Raw genomic sequence first — 13,699 nt, 5'->3', positions numbered from 1 at the left:
AGTAGCTGCACTAATATACAGTTGCATTCGTGTTCAACTTGTTTTGTATAACTTGGATAATAATGATTTCATCTACCTACATCAAATTTTAATGTTCTTCTAAAAATAACTTTATACTTTTTTTGGCCTTAATGCATTAAAAATGATTTGACCAAACAACAAAATGCAGTATTTTTTCTTTTAATTCGTATAATAAAGTAACAGGATGTCTCTCTGTTTGTCTTTATGTTTGTGTGTTTGTACCGAGGGATCTCGCTAATCGCTTATCCGATCGGGTTCTCCTATACAGGTAGCTTCTCAGAGGTCCCGGAAAGGTTTCTGACTATTTTGGGGAAGGGTACCTAGAGAAATCTAGAAAAGAATCTTTTTCCCCCCTAATTTTTTTTTTATTAAAAAAAAATCTAAAATAAAAAAAATGGGATTCAACTCCCCTGGATACGATTACGGACAAGGAGATTAAAGAGCATTTGTTAAAATCAAGAATTTTTTGAAAGAAAAACGAAACCTTTTTTCACGTTTTTAAATAATTTTTAATAATTAAATCTAATGATTTTACATGCAACTGAGTTAGAAAGCTAAACTGAATTTAGTTAATTCCAAGCAAACAGAAAAAAAAATTACAAATAATTTTAAAATATATTAAAAACATATATTTCCAAACAAAAACAAACTTGTAAAACAAAATTTGAAAAAAATTCTTATTATTGGAGTTGCGAAAGGGAGTTTAAATTGACTCCCTGTGAGCTACTAGAAAGTACATGAACTAGTGCACTTAGCTCCCTTGCTCATCCCTGACACTAACTTCCACAAGTTGCTCATGTCTGCACTCATAGGACTTGTAACAATTTGACTTATTTTAAATTCCGTTAAACAGCCCGCAAAGTTGTTTTCTTGATTTTCTCCTGGTACACTTCCTAAATAAAAGCAAAATTATAGAGGGGCCATTAGCTATATGTAACTCTGCACACAGGTCGGGAAGCTGTCCCAATTTTTATTGGGTCTTTGAAATCTACTAATAGCGTCAGAAATATTAACACAGTCGAGTCCCTACAAAAGTATAGAAAGAAATTTGTTATCAGACAAAAAGGGTCTTCACCACTTGGGCAAGGTAGTTGTCTGGATTATACATCATACTTTTTTTTGCAATTTTAATGTAGCATGCATCATTGCATAAATCAAGGATGACAACATCCATAAGTAGCGAGGAACAAACATATTACTAAATATAAACAAAGTAACATAAAGTTTCAGTCTGTTGTTCTTCTATTCATGTGTCGGTAAAATGGTTAAAAGTATAATTAACAGTTTTTTTTTACTTTTGGACTTAATCTTGATTGTATAAATAAGGGAAAACATACCAATATAAAAGTCATATGTATCATTCTCAGAAGGACCACCTAAATAGAATTATTTTTAGTACAGAAGCTACTCTTCAATTATGTTATTTTGTCTGTCTATCAGTAAAGATATGGTTGTCTGTTTTTTTTTGACAACCCACTTCCTTTATTACTTCATTTCTTACACAGTTCCCTTATGTTACATCACATAACCATGTTAACCCCAAGTTTACCCAATATTTTGACAATGGAAGTAAACCGTCAAAGCACAGCTAAATAATTTTATTATCCTAGGGTTTTTTTTCCAGAAAAATCTGAAGATGGATTTATAATGCCCACTTCACCTCCTCATAAAAAAGGGGTGAAAGCTTCCGCCCCCCTGTAAAGCCTTAAAAAGAAAAGAAACTTAGCTTTATGCAAGTTATATATTGAGTAAAAAATGAATTCTTCCAAAAAAAGAATTACCATAATTGAGTATGACAGAATCTGTGTCTTTGTTCTCTACTTTACATCTGAGTTCATATTTACCACCAGCAAGCTCCTCAACTTCAACAATTACAGCATGCTCACGGTTGTCATTGATTGTGTAACTAAAAAGACTTTTTCAAAATTAAAGTTTGTTAGAATAACTACAAAGAAGTTGTATCAACTTTTTTGCTTTTTATTTAAGATAGCTAGCCGGTCCTTTCAGTAAGTAGTAGATGTAAAATTTTTCATAGAATTCAGATATGCAATCGGTTTTTTTGAAGACCTCTTATTTTTTAAGTAATTTAAGTTTTTAAAAAAAATAATCAAGTCGGTTTTAAGGTACTAAAACGCAACAAAATAAAAGAAGAAAATGGCCAGTATGAACAAAAATAGTAAGATCTTTAATTTGACACCTTACTTTTAAAATTCTGTTGAGTAATTATTGAAAAAATCTATTTTTTTAACCTCGGTTTAATAAAAACTTTAGACCTAAATATTTTCTCAAACAGACATAAAAAACATGGGTTCATATATACCTTTAGAATCAGAAAAATATTACGAATAAATTCTAAGCAAAATTGAAAAAGTTTTATAAAACTATAATAAAAAAAATAAGTTTATTTTAAGAATCATAATTTTCGGCTTTAAAGGGTTAGCTTAAACCAAACCTGAAAAAAACCTAAACAAAAGACAATGCAATGTAGCAGATATTTTCTAAACACAAGAAACAATAATGTATTTTTAACTGCATTGTTTTGAAGTTTATAAACAGACTGATGCATATTTGTTCATAATTTTTCATTCTTTACATGTTCTTTAATATCACTATATTTATTGTAGTATCTATTGTATATATTGTATGAACGTTCTCCTTTTTTTCTGGCAATTCTATAGGTTAATTTTATAGATTAAGCTTCCCGATTCGTCAATTTTTGCGATTTGTGATTGGCTAGTTTAGTAGTTACAATTCTTAAAATAACTTTTTTATTTTTTCTATTTTTTATTACAATTTTTTTAAACTTTTTCAATTTTGCTTACAATGGATTCATATTATTTTTCTCATTCTAATGGTATATATGAACCCATATTTTTTATGTCTGTATGAGAAAATATTTAGGTTTAATGTTTTGATTAAACCGAGGTTAAAAAAATAGATTTTTTCAACAATTACTCAACAGAATTTTAAAAGTAAGGTGTCAAATTAAAGATCTTACTATTTTTGTTTATACTGGCTATTTTCTTCTTTTATTTTGTTGCGTTTTAGTACCTTAAAACCGACTTAATTATTTTTTTTAAAAACTTAAATTACTTAAAAAATAAGAGGTCTACAAAAAAACCGATTGCATATCTGAATTCTATGAAAAATTTTACATCTACTACTTACTGAAAGGACCGGCTAGCTATCTTAAATAAAAAGCAAAAAAGTTGATACAGCTTCTTTAATGATATGTTAAACCAATCAAAATTATAAATGATATTAAGCAGGGATCTGAAATATAGGACAATGGCCGATAAATTGATGTAGTTGCCCAATAATGATACACAAATTACCCCTTCTGTGGATTACAATTAGTGGTTGAAACGTTTAGATACTTATCTTAATGAACCGACCAATCGAAATTCAATAAGGATCCCCAAAGTTGTTAAAACAGAAAACGTTACTATAAAACTTTGAGAACTAATACAATTAAGGACCATGAGAAGAAACATAGTAAAAGAGAACCATATAGTTCCAGCAGTTAGCAAGATCCCGTTTACAGGCAAACGGACAAAAAGACTCACATATATCCTGTTACTTTAAAATAGGGGTTTACCTTTGTGGATTAGTTTGAACGCCAAAGAAGTTTGCAGAGACTACTCCATTTGTAAACTTTATTTGAAAAGTTGGGTCTTCTCTTCCCTGCAACAAGTTAATCATTTATCAGGCAAAAATTATAAATTATGGCCTTTTTTATTAATGATTTGAAATCTTAAGCTTTAAAGAAAACTTACGTCTTAATATACTTTTTTACTATAAAATTAATTCCTTAGTGTAATTTTCTCAGTTGCTATTAAAGTTAGACGACTAATTATTTATTGAAGATTCCCTAATCCATGAGCATCCAGTATGTAATTTAATTTGTCCGTTGGTCTGTCAATCATTCTATACAATCCAAAAGAATAATTCTTAATTTACAACGATAAAAGCATCAAGGTTTAGCAAAAAAATTTGATGAAATAAACAAAATCTTACCTTTAGTAATCCAGTTAAGATATTTCCATTATCTGATAGGGTTCTTATTTTAAATTCTATTCTAGTTTTCTTAAAATCCTTGTTTATAAACTGGGACTTCATCTGAATGGTTCCTAAAATTGAATAAGAATAAAAAAATAGATTAATCATTACTTGAATCTTACACCAGATCTAATAAAGTAAAACTTGTAGCTGGATAAAATAACTATCTCCCCCATCAAACCCTTAACCCAATCCCTTCCCCTCCTACTGGATGAACAATCTGACCAATAAATAATTGCACTTTTCCCCTGTCATAATATCCACCTATACCTAAAAGTGAATCTTAACTTTGTTGACAATCATACAAATCTAGCATTATGACAATATTGACAATACTTGAATAAACGTAATTTCATTTTGAATATTGCTTAGATATAGATTATAAAAGGAAATTAATATGATACGTTTATCCTTAACTAACTTTCCGTTACGGTAGACTTACAACAGTTTCCCTTTGAAAAGTATACAATTTATAACTTAAAAATAACTGCAAATCTATCCTGCCTTCTAAACTTGATTTATCTGTTGTTTTAACTGTTCATAATTAATAAGTTGGTGGTTGAAGCTGCAAGAAAATAAAATAAACTACATTTATTGGGTAAAATGAATAGTTTCAAAAAATGAATATATTTTACCAAATTACCTGATTCGTCTAAAACAAAGGCTTTCAAAGTCTTATCACATTTTCTAAATATGCAAATTAATATTTTAGAATACTCACGCAACCTTTCATTTGTAATCTTTGATATCAATACTTGTAAGAATTTAGCATTTTTTGAAATCCGTATGTCAATTAACAGGATCTCTGGCTGTCCGTCTGTTTGTCTGTCTGTCTGTGCCGAAGGATATTGTTCTATTTAACAAAGAAGCTTCTCATAGCTCCTGGGAAGGTTTTTGGAAAGGGTAACACCTCCATTCCAAGTGAAATCACCTAAATAAAAAAAATGACTCTCTCCCAAAAAAGATTTCAGAAACCCTTTCCAGGACTTACAGACAAACTGCTACAATTTGATATGACAATAATAATGAAAGTGCCTTTACCTCTTTTTATCCACAAATGGTGGAGGGGGGGTTGGAGGTATAGTCGTAGCGGCAACGGTTGTTGTCTTGATTGGAGGACGGGTAGTTGGTTCAGCAGTTGTTGTTTGAATTGGCGGACGGGTTGTTTCAGTTGTTGGCTCAACTGTTGTTGTCTTTATTGGAGGTCGTGTTGTTGCTTCTAGAGTTGTTGTTTGAATAGGTGGTCGTGTTGTTTGTTCAACTGTGGTTGTTTTAATAGGAGGTCTAGTTGTTTCTGTTGTTGGTTCAACTGTTGTAGTTTGAATTGGTGGTTTTGTTGTAACTGTTGTTGGTTCCAAAGTTGTTGTTTGTATTGGAGGCCGAGTAGTCTGTGTTGTTGGCTCAACAGTTGTTGTTTTAATCGTAGGACGAGTTGTTGGTTCATTGGTAGTTGTTTCTAGCTTTGTAGTGGGTTCTATTGTCGTGGTTTGTATTGGAGGTCTAGTTGTTATTTCTTCTGTTGTAGAAGCAATAGGTGGACGTGATGTAGCAGGTTTGTAGTGATCAGAACAGTTCTAAAATAATTACATTTAAGGAAATTTTTGGTTAAAAATAAGAATGACAATATCCATAAGTAGTAAAGCAAAGAATACGAAAGAAAATAAAAGAGAGTATAGGGCATATAAGTAACATGATAAGTAATGAATAGTGGTCATATGAATCTTTACACAAAACTTTAACAAATTTATCTTTGATGATAGCTAGGAGAAGTGTAGTTTATAGCATTACCGATAGACAGACGTAAAATATGATTTTTATACATGCATTTATCAGCAAAATTTTCACCAAAAATAAAGCATTGATCTGAAATAACAAATGAGAAAAATATATTGGATGTCATCTAGAGCATTACAGACATACTGACAAACCAAGCGAGATATAGAGTAGATGATCATCAATAAGGAAAATTCTGTCTATCTAGAATAGCAGCTGAGTAAATGAAACATTACCGAGAGACTGACAGACCAATTAAGGACCAAGTTTGACAATAGGCAGCTTTAATGTCAACGAAAAATAAATATCTTTGTGTTTCTTATTTACTTGATGGTTATATCTTTTATTTACATGCTAATAGTAGTAACTGTTGTTAAATACTTTGTTTAAATCAAACTGTCTAATATTTTTCATTCCCTCTGTTCGAAAGGGGGCATGACTGATCAGGATTAAGGTAAAAGTTTATGAAAATTTTACATACCTCTACAAACTCAACAGCGTGTATGTCTTTAATAATTCTTTTGATAGAATCCAAATGCTCTGCATCATTTCTAAAGACAAGGACAAACATTTAATAAGTAGCATAACAATAGAAAGACACATAGTCATGCTCACACTAACTTATGTTTATAAAAAAAAGCAGTCAAAAATAGTTACTAGTAAGCCTTGAAACCAATGTCATAATTAAGTAAAATAAGCCAGTGTTTATTACATACATGAAACAGCCTGAATAGCAGTCTGTAGGTACAAATTTACCCTGGGTAATGGGTTATAGAAGAAAATTAAAATCTTTCTAGCCAGAGCTAAGATATTAAATTTTTTAATAGATAACTCTATCAAAAATATGACGCCTTACCATACCAATGGTAAAATGTATACTCACCTATCATTGGTCATTTGTATTGTATGACGTCATTTTTTCAACAAACTATAAACTGTTTAGACGATAATATATAGCAGTGTGAACAAACTTAACATATTTATAGTGTAGTTGTGCTTTTAAAACAGAAATACAATTTTTTATGACTTGTAATCCAAAACTTACCCAAACTCAGCACATTCCTCTCCTTTATCATTTTTCTCTTGAATACAATCATTAAAAACAGAAAATTCAGTAATACAACCAATAAAACCATCAGAACCTAGTTCAAAATAAAATAAGTTATTAATTTGTAAGTCTAAACAAAATGTAAATAAATTTGTTGCAAAATTGCATAAATACAGTGATGCAATCAAAGTATATACTTTCATTTTTAGGATTTGATAATAGAGATGCATCGCTTATAACATTATACCTAATTGTTCCATGAATCATTTTCCCAAAAATCAGATGAATAGGATAATTAAATGTTTTCAAAAAGTTAAAAATCTGAATTTTAAAAAGCTGATGCCAAAAGCCGACATGATGTAATTTTAAATTTATATCTTTTTGTATTTACCTAAAAAGATTGGCACTTTTTCAAGGAAATCAAACTTTTTCCGAACGGGCACAGTAAGCTCTATGTTATCATCAACATAAACTTCTATGTTTGTGTCAGACATGCTAAAAATTAAAATGAATGTAGATTAATGTATTATGCTTATTAGTAAACATAACACCATAAAAACAAAAGTTTTTACCACAACTTTGAGAGAAAGACTGAACTACATAACTTTTGTGTCACTTTTGAGGAAGACGATTCATATATGACGTCATATAAAGGGAAAAGAAAAAGGGAAGGGGGGGGGGGGGGGAGAAAATCTCTTCAAAAGAGATAGAAAAAAGGGAATGGTCTTCCTCAAAAGTGACACAAAAGTATTTCAGTTTAGTCTTTCACCAACTTTGAGAGAAAAAAATCCTCACAAATAAAAGTAACAGGATATCTATCTTTCTGTACCGAATAATCTTGCTAACCGCGAAACCGATATGGTTCTTCTTTACAAAGTAAAGTTTTATAATTTGTTTTTGGGGTTTCACCTTCCTCCCCCCCCCCCTCCCCAGTAAAAAAAAGGGCAGTTTTACTTTTGCTTATTGGAACAAACAAAAAATAGGAGGTCGTATTCAACTTACCACCACCTCATGGGCCAAAAGCGGCCTATAGGGGGATACCCACTAGCCTCATATATTTTAAAGAAACTCCTAACCATACCAATAAATACAGAATTTAAGATTTGCCTCGCTAATCACTACTAGATGTTCTAACCTGAAATGCACTTTATGGGGTTTATCATCTGAAACATATTTTTCACCAACCCATTCGTCTACAAAACTATTATCACCATCAAACAAGGCAATATTTCCATTCTTCAAACTCAGATTAAAACCTCTAAATGATTAAAGTACTTATGTTTCATTTGTGGTAAATATTCTCTAAAATTCAAAATGAATGTCTGTCATTCTATAGTCCTGAAACTTTTTTGGGGAAGATAATTTTCTAGGGCATAGACGTCCAAGAGGGGGGGGGGGGGTAATGGGGCGATTACCCCCCCTAAAAAATTTTTACCCCCCCCAAAAATGAAAAGCTTGGACGCCCCTGTTCTAGGGCATTACAAAAGATAAATATTTCATCGTATTACAGACAATTTGCCACGAACAATAAAATGAAAATCATATATTTTTTTATATTTTAATATCCATGGAAAGCTGTCTATAATACGATTCAATATATAACTATTACAAATTTTTCCTAGATTAAGGAAGTAAAACAATATTTTAATAAAAAAAAACGGTTACCTATTATCATCAACTTGTGATATTAAAGTTCCAAACTCTGAATGAGTTGTTATGGTCATCTTCACATCAACTCTTTGGAAAAATAAAAAGAAAGAAATGTTTTAATGCAAAGAATGTTCTATAAAGTCAGTCATTAATTATTCCAACGACTAATTTAATTATAAAAAAAATCACGAAACCTCTATGTAATTTCAGAAAATTAGGGGGCCAAAGCTTACTGACGACCTTTATTATCTGCCTACCAAATGTTATTTTAGATTTATTTTTCTTATTGGATGTATACCATATCCCGGCCTTTATCTATATGAAAGTCAAAAAAGTAAATAAAGAGCAAAACTACATGATAAAGTTCTATGTTCCTGTTAAATAAGAATAAAGTGAAACTTTTAAGCTTTCTAAGAAAATGGGAAACCAGGACTATCAAGCGTCTTAAACACTTAAAATGAACTGCTACATTATAATGTAATAAAACATAATAAAAGAAAGGTTGCGTTATTTAAAAAACTGGTCTCAGTGCACAGCATAATTCCTTGTGCGTTTTCAGTATTTAAGTCGCTTGATAACCCTTGCTTCCCATTTCAATTAAAGTGCTAAAATTTCATTTTATATATAATAATTTTGTTACCTGTGGCTATTATCATGATCAAAAAGCTTGGGCTTAAATTCAATGAATCCACTATGAACTATACTGAAAACAGAAAAATAATACATTATCAAATCCTTATATAAAAGTAACACGAGTCTCTATGTCTGTGTAACTTTCTGTTACGAACGATCTCACTAACCGCTAAACCATTATGGTCCTCCACAATGTAACTTCTCAACGGTCTTGGCAAGGTTTTTATCTATTTTGGGAAGGGTACAAAAAAAATGACTCCCACCAAATTTTTTGTAGATTTTACTTTTAAAAAGTAAAATTGAAAATCCTCCACTTCAACCTAAGTTAAGGCTTCTAGGGCGTAGCTGATAGTAAAAAATACTTATAGGACTTGAAAATAAAATTTTAATCATATCAAATTTAGATATATTTAATAAAAAAATTAAGAACAACTATTTCTTACTGAATATCATTTCTTCTTGATGTATCTGAGTGATCCTCATCCTACAAGATATTAATGTCAATATATCGAATGACAACAATCCATATATAGAATTAACAGGAAGTGTATCTGTCTGTCTGTCTGTATCAAAGAATCTCGCTAGCTGATGAAATGATGTGGTTCTCCTTTATATCTTCTCAAAGGTTACAGAAAGGATTATAATTACTTTGGAAGAGTCTACCACTTCTACTGTCCGAAGAAAAAAATGATTTTGTCAAATAAATGTTTTTTTAAAACTGTTTTTAATTAAAACTAAATTTGAAAATGGGGGGGGGGGGGGGAGTATACTACTATAATGCAGAAATAGCTGAAACCAATATCTTAATATATTTGAAAAAAAATATTGGATAGGTTTCGTGATATGCAAAGATAAATGAAGAAATTAATTCATTGAAAGCAAAAAAATTGAAAGGAAATTCAAAGACAAATATGAAAAACTGACCTGGGCACAAAAGAAAGTTTTCTTCTCATCACAAAAATCAGCTTTTGTGTCCTTACCAGTATCATCCAGAGCCATACAATTACCAACTGTCTTTATGCAAAAAAATATTGATTTACTATTTGTGTTGGCTTAGAGTCTGGACCACATCGCGTCATACTAGAGACGTTGATTTGGAATCTATCGCGTGACATCAATAAACAGGCACAGCATACACAGTTAGGACTTCCAGACAAAGGTCGTGCAATCAATGTCTATTGGGCAAATGGTCGCTTTACACCGCAATTATAAGAAATTTGTCACGGTGCGTTGAAAGGTCTAGTAGCCGGAGCGACACGAAGCCCTCTAGAGGCCTTCATATATAAGAGATTTAGATGATGATCTCTGTTGAAATCCATGAATACAAAAGCGAAGCCAAATAGCAGAATAAAAATATATCAATATTTTTAAGAATCTAAACTTATAGGGAACGATCTACTGAAGTGCTTCAGCTAGGTTTTTTAGTAAAATAAAGATGTTCAATCTTTTTTTGAGGGGAATAAAATGAGGGGTTTAAAAGGTTTAAGTGGGGTAATCTAATATTTTCTTTTTAAATTTTAGGAAGCCAAAATGAGAGGATTAAAAAATTGAGGGAGGTAAACGCCCAATAACCCCCCCCCCCAGATTGGACGTCTAGATTGGTTATAGCTGTAAAATTTTAATTTGTTTACTAACTTACAGCTAAATACACTACTTTTTGAATTTCTAAAAATCAACAATAAAAAATATTCACCTCTGAAAGATCATTTTTCCATTCCTCTACATTATCACCTCTTACAGACCATACCCATTTATTCTAAAACAAGAATAACAACACCCATAAAAGCGAACCTCTGGAACTGCAAACATTAACACTTGTAAAGTGTCAGAACTTAATAAGCAAAATTTAATTTGTAAGTTTTAACAATTGTACTTAAATTTCTTGCACAATTGTGTGAATACAGGATACTGTAAAAAGTCATACTTTCATAATTGATAATTTTAGGATTTCATTATTGAGATGCTCCGCTTATAATATTGTACATTGTACATTGTTGTCCTAGGAATCATAATTTCAAAAATCAGATAAATAGGATAAATATATCATACAAAAATCGATATAATCATTCTAACATAATCTACATAAATGAAAAGAGTTATCAATTACGAACGGACCAACCCTAATTATAGAAAAGCTTTGCCTAGAAAAATTCAATTTAGAATGCTAATTGGTAGGAAATCAGCAAAAGTTTAATGAATATGATTGAAAATAAAGCCGCTGTTTTTAATTGTGTTTTTGTTGGCTGATTTTACTGTAAACAAATTCTTACCTGATTGGCAATACTATTTCCTCCAATCCATGCTTCTGTGTCGTTTACATCTAGCTGCCGTAAAGATTTGAAATCATCAAGTAATCTAAATACATCAATAATTCTACTGTGTTTAAAAAAACACCAAACCTCTCTTCAAATACTTTATAAGCTACTAGCAGCTTCGCCCCGAGCTTCTAGGGGCGTTGCCCCAAGAGGTTTGATTAACCTAATTTTTCAAATTTTAGATTTAAAAGAAAAAAATTTATTTTGTTGGGGAAATTTTTTTTTTTTTTGGGGGGGGGGTGGGTATTTTTCATTTTTTGGGAGTATTTGGGTGTCCCACTCCCCAAGAAATAGTTATAAACCTTCCCTGGACCCATGAGAAGCTACCCTGTAAAGGAGAACCCGGTCGGTTCACCGGTTAGCGAGATCCTTCGGTACAGACAGATAGACAGTAAGGCATCGTTTTACTTTGTATTATAGAAGATTTTCTACTATAAACGTTTAGTCAGGTAGGCGACCTTCGAAATATCTTTGATCTTTTATGAAGAGTCCTAGTATTATTGGATAATTTAAACTATTCTTCTACATTTTAACCATACTGTTCTATAATCGTAAATGGCAGCTTAATTATCTTTGTTGAGAATCGTTTTATAATTCGTGTTATTTTTTTCTGGTGTAGACTTAAACGAACAAACCAATTATTCATATCTAGTAGCAATATAAAAAAAATTTCATGAATTTGTAGTGAATTGAAGATATATTTACATTTTAAATTTTCGATGATTCCACAAAAAAAGTCCTTAACGAAATAAGCAACCACTAAATGTAACAGACAAATAGACAGTGTGAGAGATCTTAAGCTTTGTAGACCAACCTTTACGCCTACGGTTTAAAAATGTAAAAAGCATATATATAATACCTAGAGTTATGATAAATACAAGTATGTTTTGCTTCATACCAACTTACTGGATCCTAAATAGTTATATTTATAATCTTTTACAGTTTTTTGCCTTTTATAAACTACATTTTTATCAATTTTAATTGTGTATATATCATTAAATTTACTGTAACATCGCGCAACCTTCACAAATTCAAATCTTTAAGCATTCTTAACTTCTATCGATGTGCAGTAGTGTTTATGTTGATAATATGGCATCAAATGAAAGAAGCAATGACTGCAACGCACTATCGACATGCCTTGGATCGCTTTAAATTTACTTTTTTTATGGTTGATAATTGTCATCATTGATTACAAAGGCGCGCAAGCTATTTATTTTGAAAATCTGGATAGAGGGGTAGGGATAATTTAAATTTTTTTGGGGGAGTGGTAGGATTTTTTACCCTTTCTCAAAATAGGTAAAATACATCTTAGTGAAATACATAAAAAATGCCTTTAGCACCCCCAAGTTGAGGGAGGAGAGGAAATATTTTATTCCAAAAATATTGTGGGTAAATAACCCTTTTCCCCCAACCCCTTCTCTTAGACATCCTTGCTTGATTGTAATAATTTATCAATTTAGATTATTATAAAGATTAAGTTAAAAAAATATAACCTCAAAATGTTTGACACAAAGATTGAGACCAAAGGGTGCAAACCAATCATCATCACAACAAAGAATACTAAATCAAAATCTTGTATGAGGATTCCTATAATGATAAGGTAAAATATGGGAAAAGCAGAAACTCTACAGTCATTTCATTTTTTCTATCAAAATCGAGGGGAGTGTATAACAAACAACAAAAGGTGTGTAGTGCGAAGATTTTTTAAAAACACCCTTAAATTTGAAGGGTCTGTGACTATTTTACTTTGACAACCTTCTTGGTTGGGTAGTTAGGGCCCTAGTCAAGATGGGTATAAGGGGGCGTACCCACCTCCTTCATTTTGCACGCCTCTGATATACACATTTTTTACGGGGTTAAAACAATACTTACTATCTTTTTACATTTATATACAAACATTATAAATTATAATTTAAATTAAGGAAAGGAAATAGAAGATAAATCATTTTTAGAATTAACATTATTTAATGCATGTTTTTATTGGGTGATTTTTTCTCAATGTTTTTCAGTTTAAAGATTTTTTTCTCAATGTTTTTCAGTTCAAAGATTTTTATCTCAATATTTTTTAATGAACAACAAAATGAAATTTAACCTGTTAAACACTGAGATTATAATTAAAAGTTGTGTCGTTGACATTTTATTTCCAACTGATAAGCATTATTAAGTTTATGCAAAGTAAGTCAGAGAAATATCTATCAGG

General features: G+C 30.9%; 1 protein-coding gene across 2 annotated transcripts; it reads right to left on the bottom strand.

Annotated features, from left to right (window-relative positions):
• Nucleotides 1-627: 627 nt before the first annotated feature.
• On the bottom strand, nucleotides 628-13,665 carry LOC145328182 (uncharacterized). 2 transcript variants are annotated; one of them, XM_080171771.1, is made up of 20 exons: nucleotides 13,592-13,665; nucleotides 12,993-13,059; nucleotides 12,359-12,411; nucleotides 11,455-11,539; nucleotides 10,878-10,940; nucleotides 10,109-10,198; nucleotides 9,628-9,668; nucleotides 9,192-9,254; nucleotides 8,567-8,638; nucleotides 8,037-8,159; nucleotides 7,293-7,396; nucleotides 6,899-6,995; nucleotides 6,335-6,404; nucleotides 5,122-5,654; nucleotides 4,724-4,767; nucleotides 4,039-4,151; nucleotides 3,620-3,705; nucleotides 1,803-1,936; nucleotides 1,359-1,397; nucleotides 628-914 (listed from the first exon to the last, which is right to left on the bottom strand). In XM_080171771.1, the coding sequence occupies exons 1-20, from the start codon at nucleotides 13,633-13,635 to the stop codon at nucleotides 748-750; spliced, it is 2,088 nt and encodes a 695-aa protein (XP_080027897.1). In that variant the 5' UTR covers nucleotides 13,636-13,665; the 3' UTR covers nucleotides 628-747. The 2 variants fall into 2 exon arrangements, with proteins under 2 accessions (XP_080027897.1, XP_080027898.1); XM_080171772.1 differs by having other exon boundaries at nucleotides 1,803-1,927.
• Nucleotides 13,666-13,699: the final 34 nt, after the last annotated feature.

Source organism: Acartia tonsa, chromosome 9, assembly GCF_053477335.1.
Source record: "Acartia tonsa isolate MP-2025a chromosome 9, ASM5347733v1, whole genome shotgun sequence".
NCBI classification, from domain to species: domain Eukaryota; kingdom Metazoa; phylum Arthropoda; class Copepoda; order Calanoida; family Acartiidae; genus Acartia; species Acartia tonsa.
Note: the sequence above shows the minus strand (reverse complement) of the source record. Positions and strands in the feature narration are given on the sequence as shown.

Coding starts and splice junctions, on each gene's coding strand:
- LOC145328182 (XM_080171771.1), bottom strand. CDS start 13,635: ATGTCAACGACACAACTTTTAATTATAATCTCAGTGTTTAACAG. Junction 6,405..6,898: donor GAGGAATGTGCTGAGTTTGG/GTAAGTTTTGGA, acceptor CCTTGTCTTTAG/AAATGATGCAGAGCATTTGG. Junction 915..1,358: donor TACATATGACTTTTATATTG/GTATGTTTTCCC, acceptor GCTTTTATTTAG/GAAGTGTACCAGGAGAAAAT.